At 48.8% G+C, this 15,239-nt stretch overlaps 1 protein-coding gene across 2 annotated transcripts in view; it reads right to left on the bottom strand.

Annotated features, from left to right (window-relative positions):
• The window catches only part of GCLC (glutamate-cysteine ligase catalytic subunit), a 42,278-nt gene that overhangs the window by 2,112 nt on the left and 24,927 nt on the right, over positions 1–15,239 (bottom strand). Inside the window, exons 4-15 of one of the 2 annotated variants that reach the window (XM_061146375.1) lie at positions 14,115–14,228; positions 12,383–12,441; positions 12,148–12,281; positions 8,721–8,795; positions 8,129–8,245; positions 6,777–6,915; positions 6,243–6,355; positions 5,933–6,025; positions 5,362–5,466; positions 902–983; positions 722–828; positions 508–628 (exon numbers count right to left, since the gene is read on the bottom strand). In XM_061146375.1, coding sequence (XP_061002358.1) covers positions 508–628; positions 722–828; positions 902–983; positions 5,362–5,466; positions 5,933–6,025; positions 6,243–6,355; positions 6,777–6,915; positions 8,129–8,245; positions 8,721–8,795; positions 12,148–12,281; positions 12,383–12,441; positions 14,115–14,228 — 1,259 coding nt within the window. The remainder of the gene's footprint in view (positions 1–507; positions 629–721; positions 829–901; positions 984–5,361; positions 5,467–5,932; positions 6,026–6,242; positions 6,356–6,776; positions 6,916–8,128; positions 8,246–8,720; positions 8,796–12,147; positions 12,282–12,382; positions 12,442–14,114; positions 14,229–15,239) is intronic. The other variant, XM_061146376.1, reaches the window with a different exon arrangement.

Below are 15,239 nucleotides of genomic sequence, written 5' to 3'. Positions count from 1 at the left end.
ACACAAGCCGCTGTCCTTACTCACAGCTGACGGCTCCCTGGCCACCGGGATCTCAAAGCTGAGAAAGCAGGGGTCCCTGGGCGCCCCTACAGGGAGGCAGGCTAGAGGGCCTGAGTTCAAGCTGTGTACTTAGTTAGTTCACCTTCGAACTGGCTTAGACTCACTATAGAGAGTCCGGGATGCTGCAGAGCGCGCACAGTTGAGTATTAATGACAAACTACCCACATACAGTATTTTATCACCTAAAACGCCATCGGGTTATAGATACAAGACTCGTTTATGAACCAGTAAGAGAAAATGTGCTGCTGATTCAAAGGTGACTGTCAAAGACAACAAGGTGTATGTAACTGCAGAGATGGCACTATCTGGAAAAGTGCATTGATTTAGGATGGTGCATACTTTAATAAAAGACCACTTTAAAAACTGAATATTTTAAGACTGTGAGGTTCTGCCTGTGTTAACGAGATTTTTTTGTTTTAAAAGAAAGAAAAGCAAAGGATGCCATACCAGATGCTCTCTTCTTGATCAGCTTCAAGTAGTTCAGAATGCTGCATCTGGTGTCCACATCCACCTCCATGTTCTCCAGGTAGGAGTTCAGGATGGGGATCAGCCCGGGGAACACACCTTCCTGCGAGGAGCAGGGCGCGGTCAGGCAGGGGCGCTTGGGGTTGGGGGGCGGATCTGGGCAGGCAGTCGGGGCACAGGCCAAAGCGGGCCCTACCTTGCCATTGATGATGGTGTCGATGGTCATGAGCATGTACTCCTCGGCCGCTGGCTCTGCGCTGCCTGCGGCCTTGCCGCAGCCGTCCACCACGGCGTTGCCACCTGCTGGAGGGGCGCAGGGCGTGTTAGCAACCGGTGTGGCCTCCGGGGACCCCAGAAATGCAAGAAAAGGCGGTACCTTTGCAAATGTCTTTTCTGAAATAAAACAGTCCCTGCAGGACGGCATCTCGCTTCTGGGCGACCTTCATGTTCTCATCAACCTAAGGAGGAAAACCATCGCGGCCACGTCAAAATGTTCCCGAATCGGGGACACTCCTGCTCCCACGGGGGTGGGGCCGCGGACCCGCCTGTGATGAACCCTCCCACCCCTCAGCGCCGGCTGCGGCCGGAGAGGCTGCACAGTCACGTGGGGTCATGTCCCTCAACCCCAGCCTGGGATGCGCTTTTCTATAATGGGGCAACTCGAAGAGACTCGCGCCTTAGAAATCCACGTGAAACTTACACGTGTGGAGGCTGCCTGGGAAAGCCTGGGGGGGCGATGTACGGTGCTGGGGAGGCACGGGGCGGTCCCGGCTCACAGCTGGAGGGAAGCGCAGAGGCCCTGCTGCCTTGGGGGTGGGAGGTCCTCTGTCCTCCCTGCCCCCAGGGCTTTGCTGCCTCACCCCACCACCTGGCAGTAGGCAGGCCGCCAACGCTGCCTGCCCGCCTGGGGCTCTGCCCACTCCCTCGGGAGCTCCAGCTCCCTCTTCGTGAATTCTTCATTTATTTCAATCAATATAATGAAATCGTAGGGGACACTCCAATATACAAAATGGACACAAGTCAGAGGTCACAGTGGAAGGGATGGCTGGGACAAAGTCTTGGATCCCTCAGCTTTGCCCTTCACACCCATTAATTCCTACAGTTATTTTTTTTTTTAAAGGTACATATGACCTTCAGATTAATATAGATAGTTCTAGGAACATGTTCAAATAATAATCTTCATACGTCTGGCTTAAATCCTAGTCAACACTTGTATTTTTCTTAGTCTTGACAAAAAGTCACAAAGATCAACAGCTGTAATTTCTGCTTTTAGAAATTCCTTTTTCAGTCTATTTTTACTACTGCTCTTTAGATTCTTAATTTGACTACTTAGGTTTATTTTTAATCTTTCTGTTAAAGCATTTAAAGCTACGGTTTTTTCCTTGAGCCCAGCTTTGCCAGCATCATTTTCCTATACAACCTACAGTTCTAATTTTGATTTAATGTAGAATCTATTAGGAAAACAACTTAAAATTTCCAACAGTTAAATTTTTCCTGAACATTTTCTTGATGAGTTTCGGTGGAAACGTGACTTACTCTATTTTCCTTGATTAACTTTTGATATTCTTCCTCAGGGCATTCAAAAGGCGTGTGTGGTGTGAGATCTGTGGTACAAGTGACAAGCCAAGCTTGTGGAGCGTGTCGTTTACGTCCCCTGTGGCTTTTCTCTTCCTCTGAGTGTGTGACCTGTCAGTTACTGGGTAACAGGACAACTTCTCTGGTAAGTGGTCTACTCCACCGTCCCGACACGGCCTTGGGACGGCCCGCGGTCCCCTCTGCACCTGCACACCGGGCCGCGGAGGACAAGCGGTCCAGGTGAAAACGCTGCCAGGCGCTGCAAGTGACTGCGCGCTCACCCGGACCAGCATCTTGCCCTCTGCGCTTCGGTGCCCTTAGAGTCGTTTATGCTCCTGAGAAGCTATGCTTTCTGGTCAGAAAAAACAAGAATCGTGGCTCTAATGATCCTGGATGAGCAAGTGGACAAACTTGCTTTCTGTATCTCATTTAAGACTTTCTCATATTTCTCTGTTACAACTTTGCCATTCCTGTATTCTTTTTAAAAGGCCATTATGGAGCACTTTACTGTCAACATCTGTCCTTGTTTTAGGTGTATCTTATGCAAATTACACTATTTTAGATCACTGCTTTCAGTATTTGAATAGGAAAATATAGTCTATTCAAATTTGTCTTCATCTTATTTTCACCATCGTGTGCTCTCTTGGGCATACTGTCTTACCATGCCCATAGCCCGAGACCTACTTCTGTGGCATTGGAAGTTTTCTTTGTCCTTTCCCCACCCCCTTTAGCTAGGAGATTAGAGGCGACAAATCCTATTTCTAACCATTAAGTGTTTCTTCTTACTTTCAGACAGTTCAGTCGCTCAGTCGTGTCCGACTCTTTGTGACCCCATGAACTGCAGCACGCCAGGCTTCCCTGTCCACCACCAACTCCCGGAGTTTACTCAAACTCATGTCCATTGAGTTGGTGATGCCATCCAACCATCTCATCCTCTGTTGTCCCCTTCTCCTCCTGCCTTCAATCTTTCCCAGCATCAGGGTCTTTTCCAATGAGTCAGCTCTTTGCATCAGGTGGCCAAAGTATTGGAGTTTCAACTTCAGCATCAGTCCTTCCAATGAATATTCAGGACTGATTTCCTTTAGGATGGACTGGTTGGATCTCCTTGCAGTCCAAGGGACTCTCAAGAGTCTTCTCCAACACCACAGTTCAAAAGCATCAATTCTTCGGTGCTCAGCTTTCTTCACGGTCCAAGTCTCACATCCATACATGACTACTGGAAAAACCAAAGCCTTGACTAGATGGACAAGTAGTTTCGAAATTCTTTCTCCAGATGTCAGCCATTAAGAAGCATCTACTATTCCCCTCCTTCCACTGACCCCTTGCTAGATAAGATTTCTGGCTGACTCTGAGCCCTAACTTAATCTTTTTTGTTATAATCACTCGGAATTTAAAGACTAGCTCAGATGCCAGAGATGTTCACAGTTCTAGTTCTTTACCTTCAGGATTCTGGAGACTTCTCTCCATCTGTTCCAGCGTTTAATGTTGTAGATGAGAAATGAGACCAACTGATTTTTCTTCTTTTTGGCAGAAAGCTAAGTAGCCTAATTTCCTCTCCTTTCTGGACAACTGAACTTTTTTTTTGAGATTCTTTCTAGATTTCGGTTCTTCTTTATCTATTTCTGTCTCATCCTTAATGGATTCTTACTCGGGGAAAATTATATTCATTTATTGTATCTCACATCTCTTTTGTGTAGACCATTCTCTTCTTCTAATTATTAGACAAACGCTGAACTTTTCAAAGAATTTCTCTCTTGCTTTTCCCATGATTTCCGTTTCTCTGCTGTCCTACAGGGATGAATCTCACTTTGGTTCCCGAAATCAGTGACTTTGACCTTCAACCACACCCGCTTACTGGGGAGCATGCTGAGTTTTAAAAGTGTGGTGACCACGTCCTTTTTTCTGAGAACTCCTCTCATCTCCAAAAGTTCTTTGATCCACAGGGCTTGTTTATTTAAGATGCAACTCTTCTCTAGGATTTCTTCAGGGGCACTAGTGAGAATTTCTTTAAAAATTCTTTCCAGTTTCCAAATTAACCGTGTTCCACTGAGGATAATACACTTTGGGGGTCCATGGTCTCTTCTCTTTAAGACTATTGAAAGTTCTCAAGTTTCTCCTGCCTTTCAGGTGTCTATACCTGACCCTGGAACAACGCAAGTCCCCCTACATGAAGGTGCTCTTCAGCAGTAAACATCACAGTACCCAACGATCTGCAGGTCGAATTCTCGGATACAGAGGAACCGACTGTTAGTTACATGTAGTTTTCTGACTGTGTGAGGTCAGGGTCCCCAATGCCTGTGTTGTCCAAGGGTCCAGTGTATTTACATTCATAAGCAAAGGCTTAATTAGACCGGCAGCTCTCGTGGACCCATCACATGGTCTGATCTCCCCAGGGGGTGCCCCACACGGCTAACAGGGGTCCGCAGAGTCCTGCCGGTCACCTTGGGCCTGGGTGCAGAGGGCAGGCAGGGTCAGCCTGACCTCCAGACTTCTTCAGGGTGCGTGTGTGCACCGGCGGGAGTGGCCCCCACGGAGAAAGGGAGAACGGCGTGTGGGGGCAGGTGCTGGTCCTCCTCCATGCTCGCCGGGACAAGCAGTGTGCCCCGCAGACCCCACTCTGCCCGCAGCCACTCCCAGCCCCGCTCCATGCCCAGTCCTTCAGCCAGGAGCCCAAGGCCTCCACACTCGCTTGACTATGGCCCCAGGGCCTGCGGCGTTGCAGCCTTAGAGCCTGGAGCGGTTTCAAGGCCCCAAACGGCTTCCACAAAGCTCCGTCTTGGTCTTAGTCGGGCTGGGGCGGATTCAGGTCTGTTTTTCTGATGGTGCCCTGCCATCCTCATTCCCCAGAAACCTCCCTAGCTCAGCTCCTCTGAGGCACCCCCTCCCTGCACTGAGCAAGGTCGTGACCGGCCTGGGAGGTGACAGGATGGAACACACTGGGGGCACCCCTCCCACCACCACCTTAAATCCAAAGTCTAGACATTAGTGGTTATTCAAATGTAACCCTAAATGTCCTTCAAATGGGCCGAGTAAGGAGCTACCATCAGCGCTTTTTTCCAGGAGTCTCCACCAAAACGGTCCCCAAATCTGTAGTATAAACTTTAGTTTGAAAGTAAAAAAAACAGGGTGGAAGGGGAACACTCTTTCTAAGGAAGAACAGGTCTAAGTGAGGTCAGAGTTGAAACAAGTATTATACATACAGGAGCATCAGATGATAATCCAGATACCCACAGCCAGCCCTAAGCTGAAAACCATCCTTACCTTCGACAGCGGGATGAGAAAGTCCAGCTTGTAGGACAGGATGACCCTGGTGAGCAGCACCACAAACACCACGTATGCGGAGTTCTCGAAGTCTGTCAGCTGAACCTGGATGTGGGGCCAAGACGTCAGGGACCCCCTGTGCCAGCGGCTCCTCCCGAGGGGCCCCCGCGGGTCACAGCATTCCCATGCACCTCCCAACCCCCACTGGGGCCGGAAGCCTCTGCCCACAGTCTACTCCCAGAAAGCAGTCCTCCCGAACCGCTGGGCTCGCATGTGACATGCACACACATGTGATCTGTGCTGCTGTCTGGGTAACCCGGGCCTCTGGTGCACGCGCGCACATGTGCACACACACACACACGTGCGCTCGATCTGTGCTGCTGTCTGGGTAACCCGAGCCTCCGGTGCATGCCCGTGCACACGTGCACACACATACACACACACACACGCGCGCGCGTGATCTGTGCTGCTGTCTGGGTAACCCAAGACTCTGGGGAGGGTACAGGTGGGTGGGTGGCGGTCAGGTGGGAATAGGTTCAACTGAGTTGGTTCCTGCCCATAGCCCGCGTACCTCCATGGGCCGGAATTCCACTCTCCACCCAATGTCAGAATTTGGAGGCGGCGGCTTGAATCGCATTGTCTGCCAATTTGTGGACTGAATATTCTGTAATCAAAAAGCAGAGAATAAAGCCAATTTTCCACATATCTGGGGAGATCCTAAGGTGATTTCATACTTAACATGTGGAGCAGACTATTTACTGTGTACACCCTTCGATTTACAAAGGAAACTAAACAGCGAGCGTTTAACAGAAGTGAGGTGACACATCGACTCTGCAAGTAGCGGTCATGTTCTTATTTTTTAAAGCATTCGCTGCAGGTACCTCAAAGTGGTCGGACTCGTTGGCATCATCCAGGTGGATTTTCTCTTCAAACAGAGTCAGCGGGTCTCTGATGAAGAGGTGTGCCACGTGCTGGGCCAGCAGGTGGTCGAGGCCTGCGGAGAGGTCACACCAGGCTCACTCCAGAGCCGCTCTCCACGCCCCGGGGACGGCAGACAGCTCGGGGGGTTGAAGAAAGGCAGCTAGGAGCTTAGGAGACGCTGGGTTGTGCAGGATTCTTGTGTCGCCCCGAGTTTATCCTGCAGACCCGAGGGGAGTGTCGGAGTTGTGTTCACCCCTTAAACGATGCCCGTGGGGATCTCAGGGACACACCTCCAAAGTCAGTTCTTTTTGCTACAAGTTAAGCTCTCACAAGTATTTGGGACTTGAAACTTTAGGGAAAACAGCCTCATAAGAAAAGTTCAGAGACCTCACATTAAAAATAGAAGCCAGATGGGAGTCAGCAAAGGAGTTTAAGAGAGTGTTGAAGAACTAAAGGCTTACAGTCAAATCTAGACAAGGGGAATGGAGGCTTACCTTCCTGCAACAGCTGTTCGTAGATTTCTTTGTCTTTTGTCAGGTCAATGTCATTGTATTTCTCACCGCACTCAGATAAGTAACTGTCTATTGAATCATATCGGGACTTACTGATCCTATAGTGGTTGTTCTTCAGTGGCTAAAATTGAAAAAATGCAAATGAATGCCATATAAAGTGATGTGGAAATAAACTAATATCCCAAGTAATTATATTAGAAGCTTATATACTTTATAAACAATTACCTAAAAGTGTCCAACCTGAACATGAGATCCTGAAAAATAGCTATTAACTCTGAAAAGTATTAGAATTAAAAAAAAAAAATTTTGGAGACAAGACAATTTAATCTGTTCTCAGATCTGAGTTAAATATGTATACATATATATATTCCTTTTTTTTTTTTTAACAAGTGGATCACCATTATTATTAAGACTAGAAAATGCCCATGTTGAGAGCAAAAATATAAACCCACAGTGTATTCTTGCCTGGAAAACCCCAGGCATAGAGGAGCCTAGTGGGCTATAGTCCACGGGGCTGCAGAGAGCCAGACATGACTGAGCCACTAACACTTTCATAATGTAAACCAAAAAATTTGGTTTAAACCATTAAAATTTCTGCCTTAAACTTATTTCTACTCAGAAAGCATGGTCAACAATTTATGAACAATTACATAGAGACCAAGGCAGCAGCGGTGCAGCCCTGGTCAAGACCACGAGACTCGCCTGTGAGGACCCTCTACTAACACGCACATCTGCGTCTCAGCTCTGGGCTTTCTCTGCTCACTGGGTCTGTGGGTGGGCAGGGCTGAGTGAGTATTTTTAAAAAGCTCTAGAGGCGGTTCTGATGCACACTCTTGGCTGGAGAGATGCAGGGTCAGAGTTCAACATGCAAACAAGAGGCATAAACCTACCCTTCTTAGGCAAAACTCACCCTTTGTAAGGGGCCAGGGACTCTGACAACAGATCACGCTTTCCCCAGCAGAGAAAGCGCCATAGACAAAGCACTCTGGTAGCGCCAAAAAGCTTTCTGGTAAAAACAGCCGTCAGCACTGACTTCCAAAATAAAGAAAAACTGTTCTACCAATTTTAGAGGGCAAACATACACAGATCTCAACAAATGATGGAGATTAACTTGGCACCGCCCTCCCCCCTCCAACCAAACCACATTTCCCACGTTCTCACCCCAGACACACCATAAAGCCACAGACAGGCTGATAAGCTGTCAGCTTCTTCCATGTGTGACTAACCCACTCAGGATAAAATCGGTTTAAAGGAGACTTCAACACTGTGAGTGGTGACAAGACCCCCACTTCACCTGCTGGATTCAAAAGGCTAATAAGGAAAAGCGTTCCCACCTCCAGTCCTCTCTCCTCCCGAGTTCTATCATCTACAGATGCAGAAATCACGCCCCAGCGACAATCAATGTCTGACACATAGCCTCGGTAAAAAGGCGACGCAGCGCTCAAAGCCATCTAGGAACAAACAGAAGTCAGCATCTGCAAGGTCAAAGTGTCACCAACACGCTGAAGAAGGCTCCGTGCAGTTACCCCTGGTCTAGAAGCACCAGCTTACGCCAACCCCTGCGGGCTCTAGCACATGTACTGCGCCTGCCTGCTCCTGGGGAAGGACAGTGGGAGTGACTCCAGCCCTGGCCTCCGCTTCCTTGAATCATCCTCTCTAGACGGTGAGGACAGGCGGGATGAGAGAAGGAAGACAGCTACACTTGAACTGGACGTTTAACGCATAAATGCCTCGCTAGCTAAAGCACTGCTAAACTCTTCAGCTTAGCTCTTCAGTATGAGCTCCACGTCTGCAAACTAGTTGTGTTAGTTCAGTTCTAAATGAAGTCTTAACTGGACTTAAATAGCACAGGGTCAGCAAATTTTGCACATGCAGTCTTTATCTGATACAAAAGAGTAGTTAAAATTATGTGTGATTTCTACTTACAACAATTGGGCAAATGGTAGCCAACTGATCATAAAGGTATCTGGCCTCAGATATGCTGCAGGCTTGGAACGTTACCTGTTTAAGAATCACAGATTATTAAACAATAATACAAAATCACCACCATCCTCCCCAAGGAGCCAGTCCGAGAAGGAAGGTTGTTGCTCATGGCATGTGAGGTCATTCCACTGATCCCAACACTGAAGCCAGTTTTAAAAGCTGCCTGGAATGAACTTGTCTAGAATATGGCTTTAATCATGTTTGCATGGGATATAAATAATCATGTTCTAATGTTAAGTATGATTAAGAAGTCAGCAAAGAAAAATAGGACCTATGTTAACAGAGAAGTTCAGCCAGGCACTTCTCTTCTACAGCTGGCTACCCATGTCCGGCTGGCTGCGGGCTTGTATAAATTTTGGTACAAAAGGAGAATCTGCAGATGCGAATAATGGACTTCAAAGCTCCCCACTGTGACACAATGGGGAACAGCCTGGAAGGGGACAGGACTGTAGGAAGAAAGAGAAGGCAGTTAAAACACTTCAGCTGCCCAGGAAGAACTGTGGGCTGGTGGAGGAGGCACAAAGGGCCACAGCGGGCCTGGAGCCGGTGGGCACAGACGAGAGGAGACCTGGGTTTGGGCCCGGGTGGTCCTCAGATGGTGGGGAGCCGCAGCACTGGGACACGGCGGGCGTACTGAGCCACGGAGAGACCAGGAGACCTGTAAGCAGGCTTTCTTCTCAGTTTTTTGATTAGTGCCTCTTAGATGGTCTAGTACACACTACATTTACAGGCAAATTCTGGAAAAGTCAACCCTAGAAAAATATGCTTAAGAAAACCGGCAGCTGGAATTCAATAACCAAGTTACAACCGTGATACGGCTTACAGCTTAGTTATTTTAAGTACATTTAAGAGCTGGCTTCCTTACCCCAGGATCGACAGAGCCACAGCCAAACCAAAGAGGACATCACTGCCGTAACGATGGAAAAGGAAAAAAGAATTCTTAACACCTTAAAAAGGTATGAATATATGAATGGTTTTGGCTTCTGGTATCCTTTCAAAGTATCAGATAAAGAAAAGAAGCAATTTCCCCTCAGGAAAATGAGGAGTGGGAAAAAAAGAAGAAAAATTGATTTTAGAAAACTAAATACCTAAATTTTCTCTAGTATCCAGTGTTGAAATCAGAATTTTTTGGGGGGTGGGGGGAGGAAGGGAGCCTATCATAACATGCATGAACTTATTAAATGATTCCTTAAAAGTCCCCTAAGAGTCAAGAATTTGAATATGGTTAAAATACTTTTTGTTCTGTACAGTGAGTTGCTAAAAAACCTTAAAACAATACTTTGAAATCATTTTGCCCTGCTTTCTTGTAATGGGTAGTTTCTAGGGTTCCACTTAAGAGATAACAGAGAGACTTCTGTGGAGATTGGTAGAATATGTTTCATTTTCCACTTACTCACATTAGCTGGGCTAAAGACTTTTAAGTGTATTACTGAAAGTGGGGTGGCTGGACACACCATTTAGAAAAAGAAAACAACTTTAAACCCATGACAATGCTTAAATTGGATGGAAAACTGTATCTACAAGCAATAAAAATGTAAACTACCTATCATCAGGACATATTTGTTTGTATAAACACTGTATCAAAGCAAAGAATGATCCCTTTGGAATGGGGTAACAGTGCAGTCTTAGGCAAAACACCTGGGTTTAAAAGTAAAGCAACGAAAAAAGGCAACTGGCCCTCCAATAGCACTGCTACAATTTTAAAGCCATGCACTGTTAAGTTCTAGAGTTTAATGGCTCTCTTCAGAAATATTTGTAATTAAGATAGTTAAGCAGATATGCAGTTAAAAGTCAAAAGGTCTCCTTTTTTATGCCGTGTGCCTAGCTGGAAGGAAACTCATGCCCTAGGTTTGTTCGGCAGACACGCTTTATACCACTTACATCAGTGAGTCGGGAAGAACGGGGGCGGGGGGGGGGGGGGGGATGAGATCCTCGGCCATGGTTACTTAAACACACTTAGCATGGATACATCTGACTGTCACATTCAATTCTGATTATACATAGCTGTAAAAATGAACGCATCTGAGATCCAGGTGCAGGCAGGCATGCCTCTGTGCGAAGCTGCCCGAGACGGTGGGACAGAGGGTCACCAGCTGTGTGTGCAGGGCAGGGCCACCTCGCGTGGGGCCAGGCTTCACGGTGTTCCAGCCAGCTAAGTCATCGAAACTGGACACAATCTCCTTGAATAATAATGAGGCTCCCCTTTTTATCGGAGATTTTCAGTTTGAAACATCTAGTTTTGTGCCACTCCTACTTCTGTTCTGACATTTTATTTTTTATTTTTTTTTTCATTTTATTTTTTAATATTTTTATTTACTTATTTTTGGCTGCTCTGGGCCTTCGCTGCTGTGCATGGGCTTCTCATGGCAGCGGCTTCTCGTGTTGCGGGGCACAGGCTCGAGGCGCACAGGCTCAGCTGCCCTGAGGAGTGTGGGATCTTCCCGGACTAGGATCGAACTTGTGTCCCCCTGCGTTGGCAGGCGAATTCTTAACCTGGTCTTTAACCTTAAGGTGGTCTTTTCCTGGACCACCAGGAAGGTCCCGACATGATTTTAAACAAACTGAAGATTGAAACCAGTACTGCTGTTACTAAAAACAAGAGTATGAGCTCAGTCAGACTTAGAAGGGGCCGCAATATAAACTCTTCTTTTATGATGAGAAAACCGAGGCCAGAAGAAGGGAAAGGAGCTAGCCCAGTGCCCGAGAGATGACAGCTGAAGCCTGGATGGGGGCTCGCGGGCAGCCGCAGGGATCCCCCGCAGATCTCCTATGGGATGGGGAACCATCGCTGCCACAGGCACCAGCAATCAGATTAGACCCGGGGGGCAGTTTTAATCATGTCATTAAAAGAGAGGCTCTTCTACGTCCTGTGAAACAGCCAGGGGCAAGGCAAACCGGGGCTGTTAAATATTTATTCTTTTTATACCACTATACAGCCTTATAGGAAGATAGAAGTTTAAAGTCCAAACAATCCTTCCCTTGGACCATAAACTCCCTGGGGTGCATCCAGGGTTCATTTTCAGAAATTAAGATCTGAGCGGTGTTTACAATCTCAAAGCTAACCCATCACTAGATGGCAGCAAAAATTAGGCACAGAAAGAGCTGAGACAGTGACCCTGGAACATTCCACGTGTTAAGTTCATGAGCAGCTGTGTCTTTGCAGTGAGCTGAAGATTTTGCAAATTCTGTTCAGAGATACCTTCCAATGAATTTACTAACATAACCTCAGTGGGTTTCAGAAAGATGTCACTAGTTACAATAATATTTCAACCTGAGGAAAATTTTAAAAACAAAACATGCGCATCTCAAGAAAAGAAGGTAATGAACAGAAATGGGGGGCAGCTCGCCTCTCTGGGTCTTTGCACGGTACCTGCAGGCAGCAGTTGCCCATCCCGAAGCCCATGGCATCCATGTAAATGTGGTCGGGCTTAGCAGCCTTCGCGGCCTCCTCGTCCTCAGGAAAAGTCTCTATAAATGGAGCTGGGGTGTTCTTGTCCTTAAAGACTATAGTGATAAAACCAGAGAGAAAGAGGAGACAGCAGGGCGTGAGTGACAGTCAGCATCCGCAGCGGGCAGGGCCGCCCCCTCCCCGCCTGCGGACTCACTGGGCACGTTGATGACCACTTTCTCGCCCCTCCGGTGACGGATGTTCCTGGTGAGCGTGCTGAAACAGATGACAAACGTCCTGAGCGGGCCGCCCAAAAACCCTCATGCAGAAGAAGAATTTGATAATACAGCGCTACGCTGTAGGAGGAGGCCGGCTCCTCCCTCAGACAAGTCCCCTAAGGCAGCCCTACAGAAAAATCACAGGCGCCCAGACAGAGGGATTTCCTGCAGCCTCGCCTGCGGGCTCCTGCTTGAGAACGTCACCCTCTCTGCTGTCCAAGCCCCCATCCCAGACTCTGTGTGACTGACCAAACCGAGCTCAAGTGTTCAAGGTCTGCCGTGGTCTGGCCTCATGCTACGTTTCTAACATTTTCCATGTTAAGTCCAAAACCTGAGCCGAGCTGAGGTCCTCACATTGCCTGCGCCTCACGGGACCCCGGTACCTCATTGCTACCCCCATCCAACCTGCGCCTTAACACCATCTAATGGCCCACCTTGTCTGACCCAGAAGACCCCAGGCACGCTATGGCTGTGAGCACTGAACATGTGGCCAGTCCTTAAAAAAGTGCTCTGAGAGCAAACTCACAGCAGATTTTGAAGACTTGGTTTAGAAATAAAGTAAAACTTACTAGTAATTTAAAAATACTGATTACAAGTTGGATGTGTGTGTCATTAGTCACTCAACTGTGTCTAATCTGTGACCCCACGGACTGTAACCCGCCAGGCTCCTCTGTCCGTGGGATTCTCCAGGCAAGAAGATGGAGTGGGTAGCCATGCCCTTCTCCAGGGGACCTTCCGGACCAGAGTCAAGCCTAGGTCTCCCGCCTTACAGGCAGAGTCCTTACCGTCTGAGCCACAAGGGAAGCCCTCTAGTTGGATATAGCTATAAATGTAATTTATTTTTTTATTACTTCTTTAACGTGGCTACTAAATTACTATTAAAATGACATGTGTGGCTCGCACTATGGTTTCACCAGGCAGGGCCGCTGTCCGCGTGGCGTAACGCCTCCGCTCTCGGGAGGCCTGCCTTTGACCCCTCGGTCAGAAGCACCCTCTTCTGTCGGGTGTTGCCACCTTTGGACATAACCTTCCTTTTCTTGCAGCTGACCATCTCCATGTTGTCCTTGGCGCACTCTAGCCCTAACACCGGGAACTAAGCTCCTGTGTCCTCCTCTTCCTCAAAGACTCCGCGCGTGGCATGTGTGCAGACGTGTTACAGGAATGGACCCTGAGCTGCCACAGGTCCCTAACTCTAGGTCAGGAGCCCGGGTTCAGGACAACAGGTGAGACTCAAAGGGACAAACCTGAGACCAGACCGGTGCGGGCCCTAAAGCAACCTGAAACCCTGGAGTTAGAACTACAGAGCAGAAGGTAGCACGTGCCTATCACACACACAGGCGTTGGACGCGTGTCCCTTATAGTCAAGGGACACGAGCGGGGTGAGGAGATCACAGACACTGGAGGTAAAGATAAAAACAACAAGAGAGCTTCTCAAACAGGTGTTAACAGACCTGGGATTGAAATGAATTTGCAGCTAAGTGAACAACTTTAGGATGACTTGGAAAATGGGCAGATCCAGCCCTGAAACAAGAGGCAAGGGCCGTGCAGCTGCGGGGGACGGAGGGTGTGAACCGGCGCGTCTGCTGGCTTCTGCGGAGCTCAGGAAGCCCGCGGGAGGGTCTGGGGGGACGCACCCCAGGGCAGGGCCGGCGCTGAGCCTCGGGCACTCACCTGAAGCGCGGGTGCTTGTTGATCGCTTCATCGGGGAAGAAGAGGGACTTGGAAGCGCCTCCTTCCACCGGGCTGGGTTTGAACTCGGGCAGCGTGAACCCAGGGCAGCCTAATCTACAACAAATTGAAGAACTAAAGAGATAGAATGTGTCTCCAAGGATTAACAACTCGCAAGTGCAATGTTGGCCTTTTTCAGGGGGTCCAGGTGCTCTACCAACCCTGGGCCCCTTGCAACCAGCCCGTTGAAACCTGTCTTGCTCATCAAGCTCTTCTCTTGTGATCGCAGCCTTGGGGTGATTTTATCAGAAGCCTCCGTCCACCCAGGGTCTGCAGGGCCCAAGTCACAGGGCCTCAGCTATTTCCCCCAGGAGCTTCTGTCTTGAGGCATGCTCCTGTGCCGATGTCAGCCCTGCACACCCTCACTTCCCGGCAGCGTGGGTGGGTGCCCTGGGAAGGGCCTCCTGTTTCCTGCCTCTGCCCAGCACCTCCGGAACCCCTCCGGATCAGGCAGGTCCCCCACGGGTGACCCCGTTTGCCCCCAGGTTTCCCCCTGGAGGCTGAAATCGAATCCTCTTATCTCACCTGACCTAAAGAAGTGCTTTAATTCCAACACAGAAACAAAGGTCCACATTCTCCCCTAAACGTAAAGCTCAAATTCCACATCACGGGCAGCGACGTGCTTTAATTCCAACACAGAAACAAAGGTCCACATTCTCCCCTAAACGTAAAGCTCAAATTCCACATCACGGGCAGCGACGTCACCAGCCCTCCCAAGTTTAAGGTCACTGCTGAGTGTGCTGGGGCGGGGGGGGGGGGGCGGGCATGGGGACCCACGGAGCAGGGCAGCAGCTGCTGGGGGTGCGCAGGGCCAGGGTGGGGAACTTCTGGCCTGAGCGCCAAACCTAGCTGGTGCCTTCTTTATTTTCAGCCTCATCTTTAATAAAAACCGGTTGCCCACAACCACCTTGTGAAGAACAGTGAAGCTGCCCATCATATCTGGAACAGCCCCAGATGTGATGGGGTCTCGGGAGGGTTCCTGCAGGAGCCTGCGTTATCCACCACGAGCCTGAAGCCTTAGGAGAAGCCCTTGCAGAGACTGACAGACTGAGACCTGGGGATTCTCTG

The sequence above is a fragment of the Dama dama genome, chromosome 7 (assembly GCF_033118175.1).
Source record: "Dama dama isolate Ldn47 chromosome 7, ASM3311817v1, whole genome shotgun sequence".
Taxonomy (NCBI): domain Eukaryota; kingdom Metazoa; phylum Chordata; class Mammalia; order Artiodactyla; family Cervidae; genus Dama; species Dama dama.
Note: the sequence above shows the minus strand (reverse complement) of the source record. Positions and strands in the feature narration are given on the sequence as shown.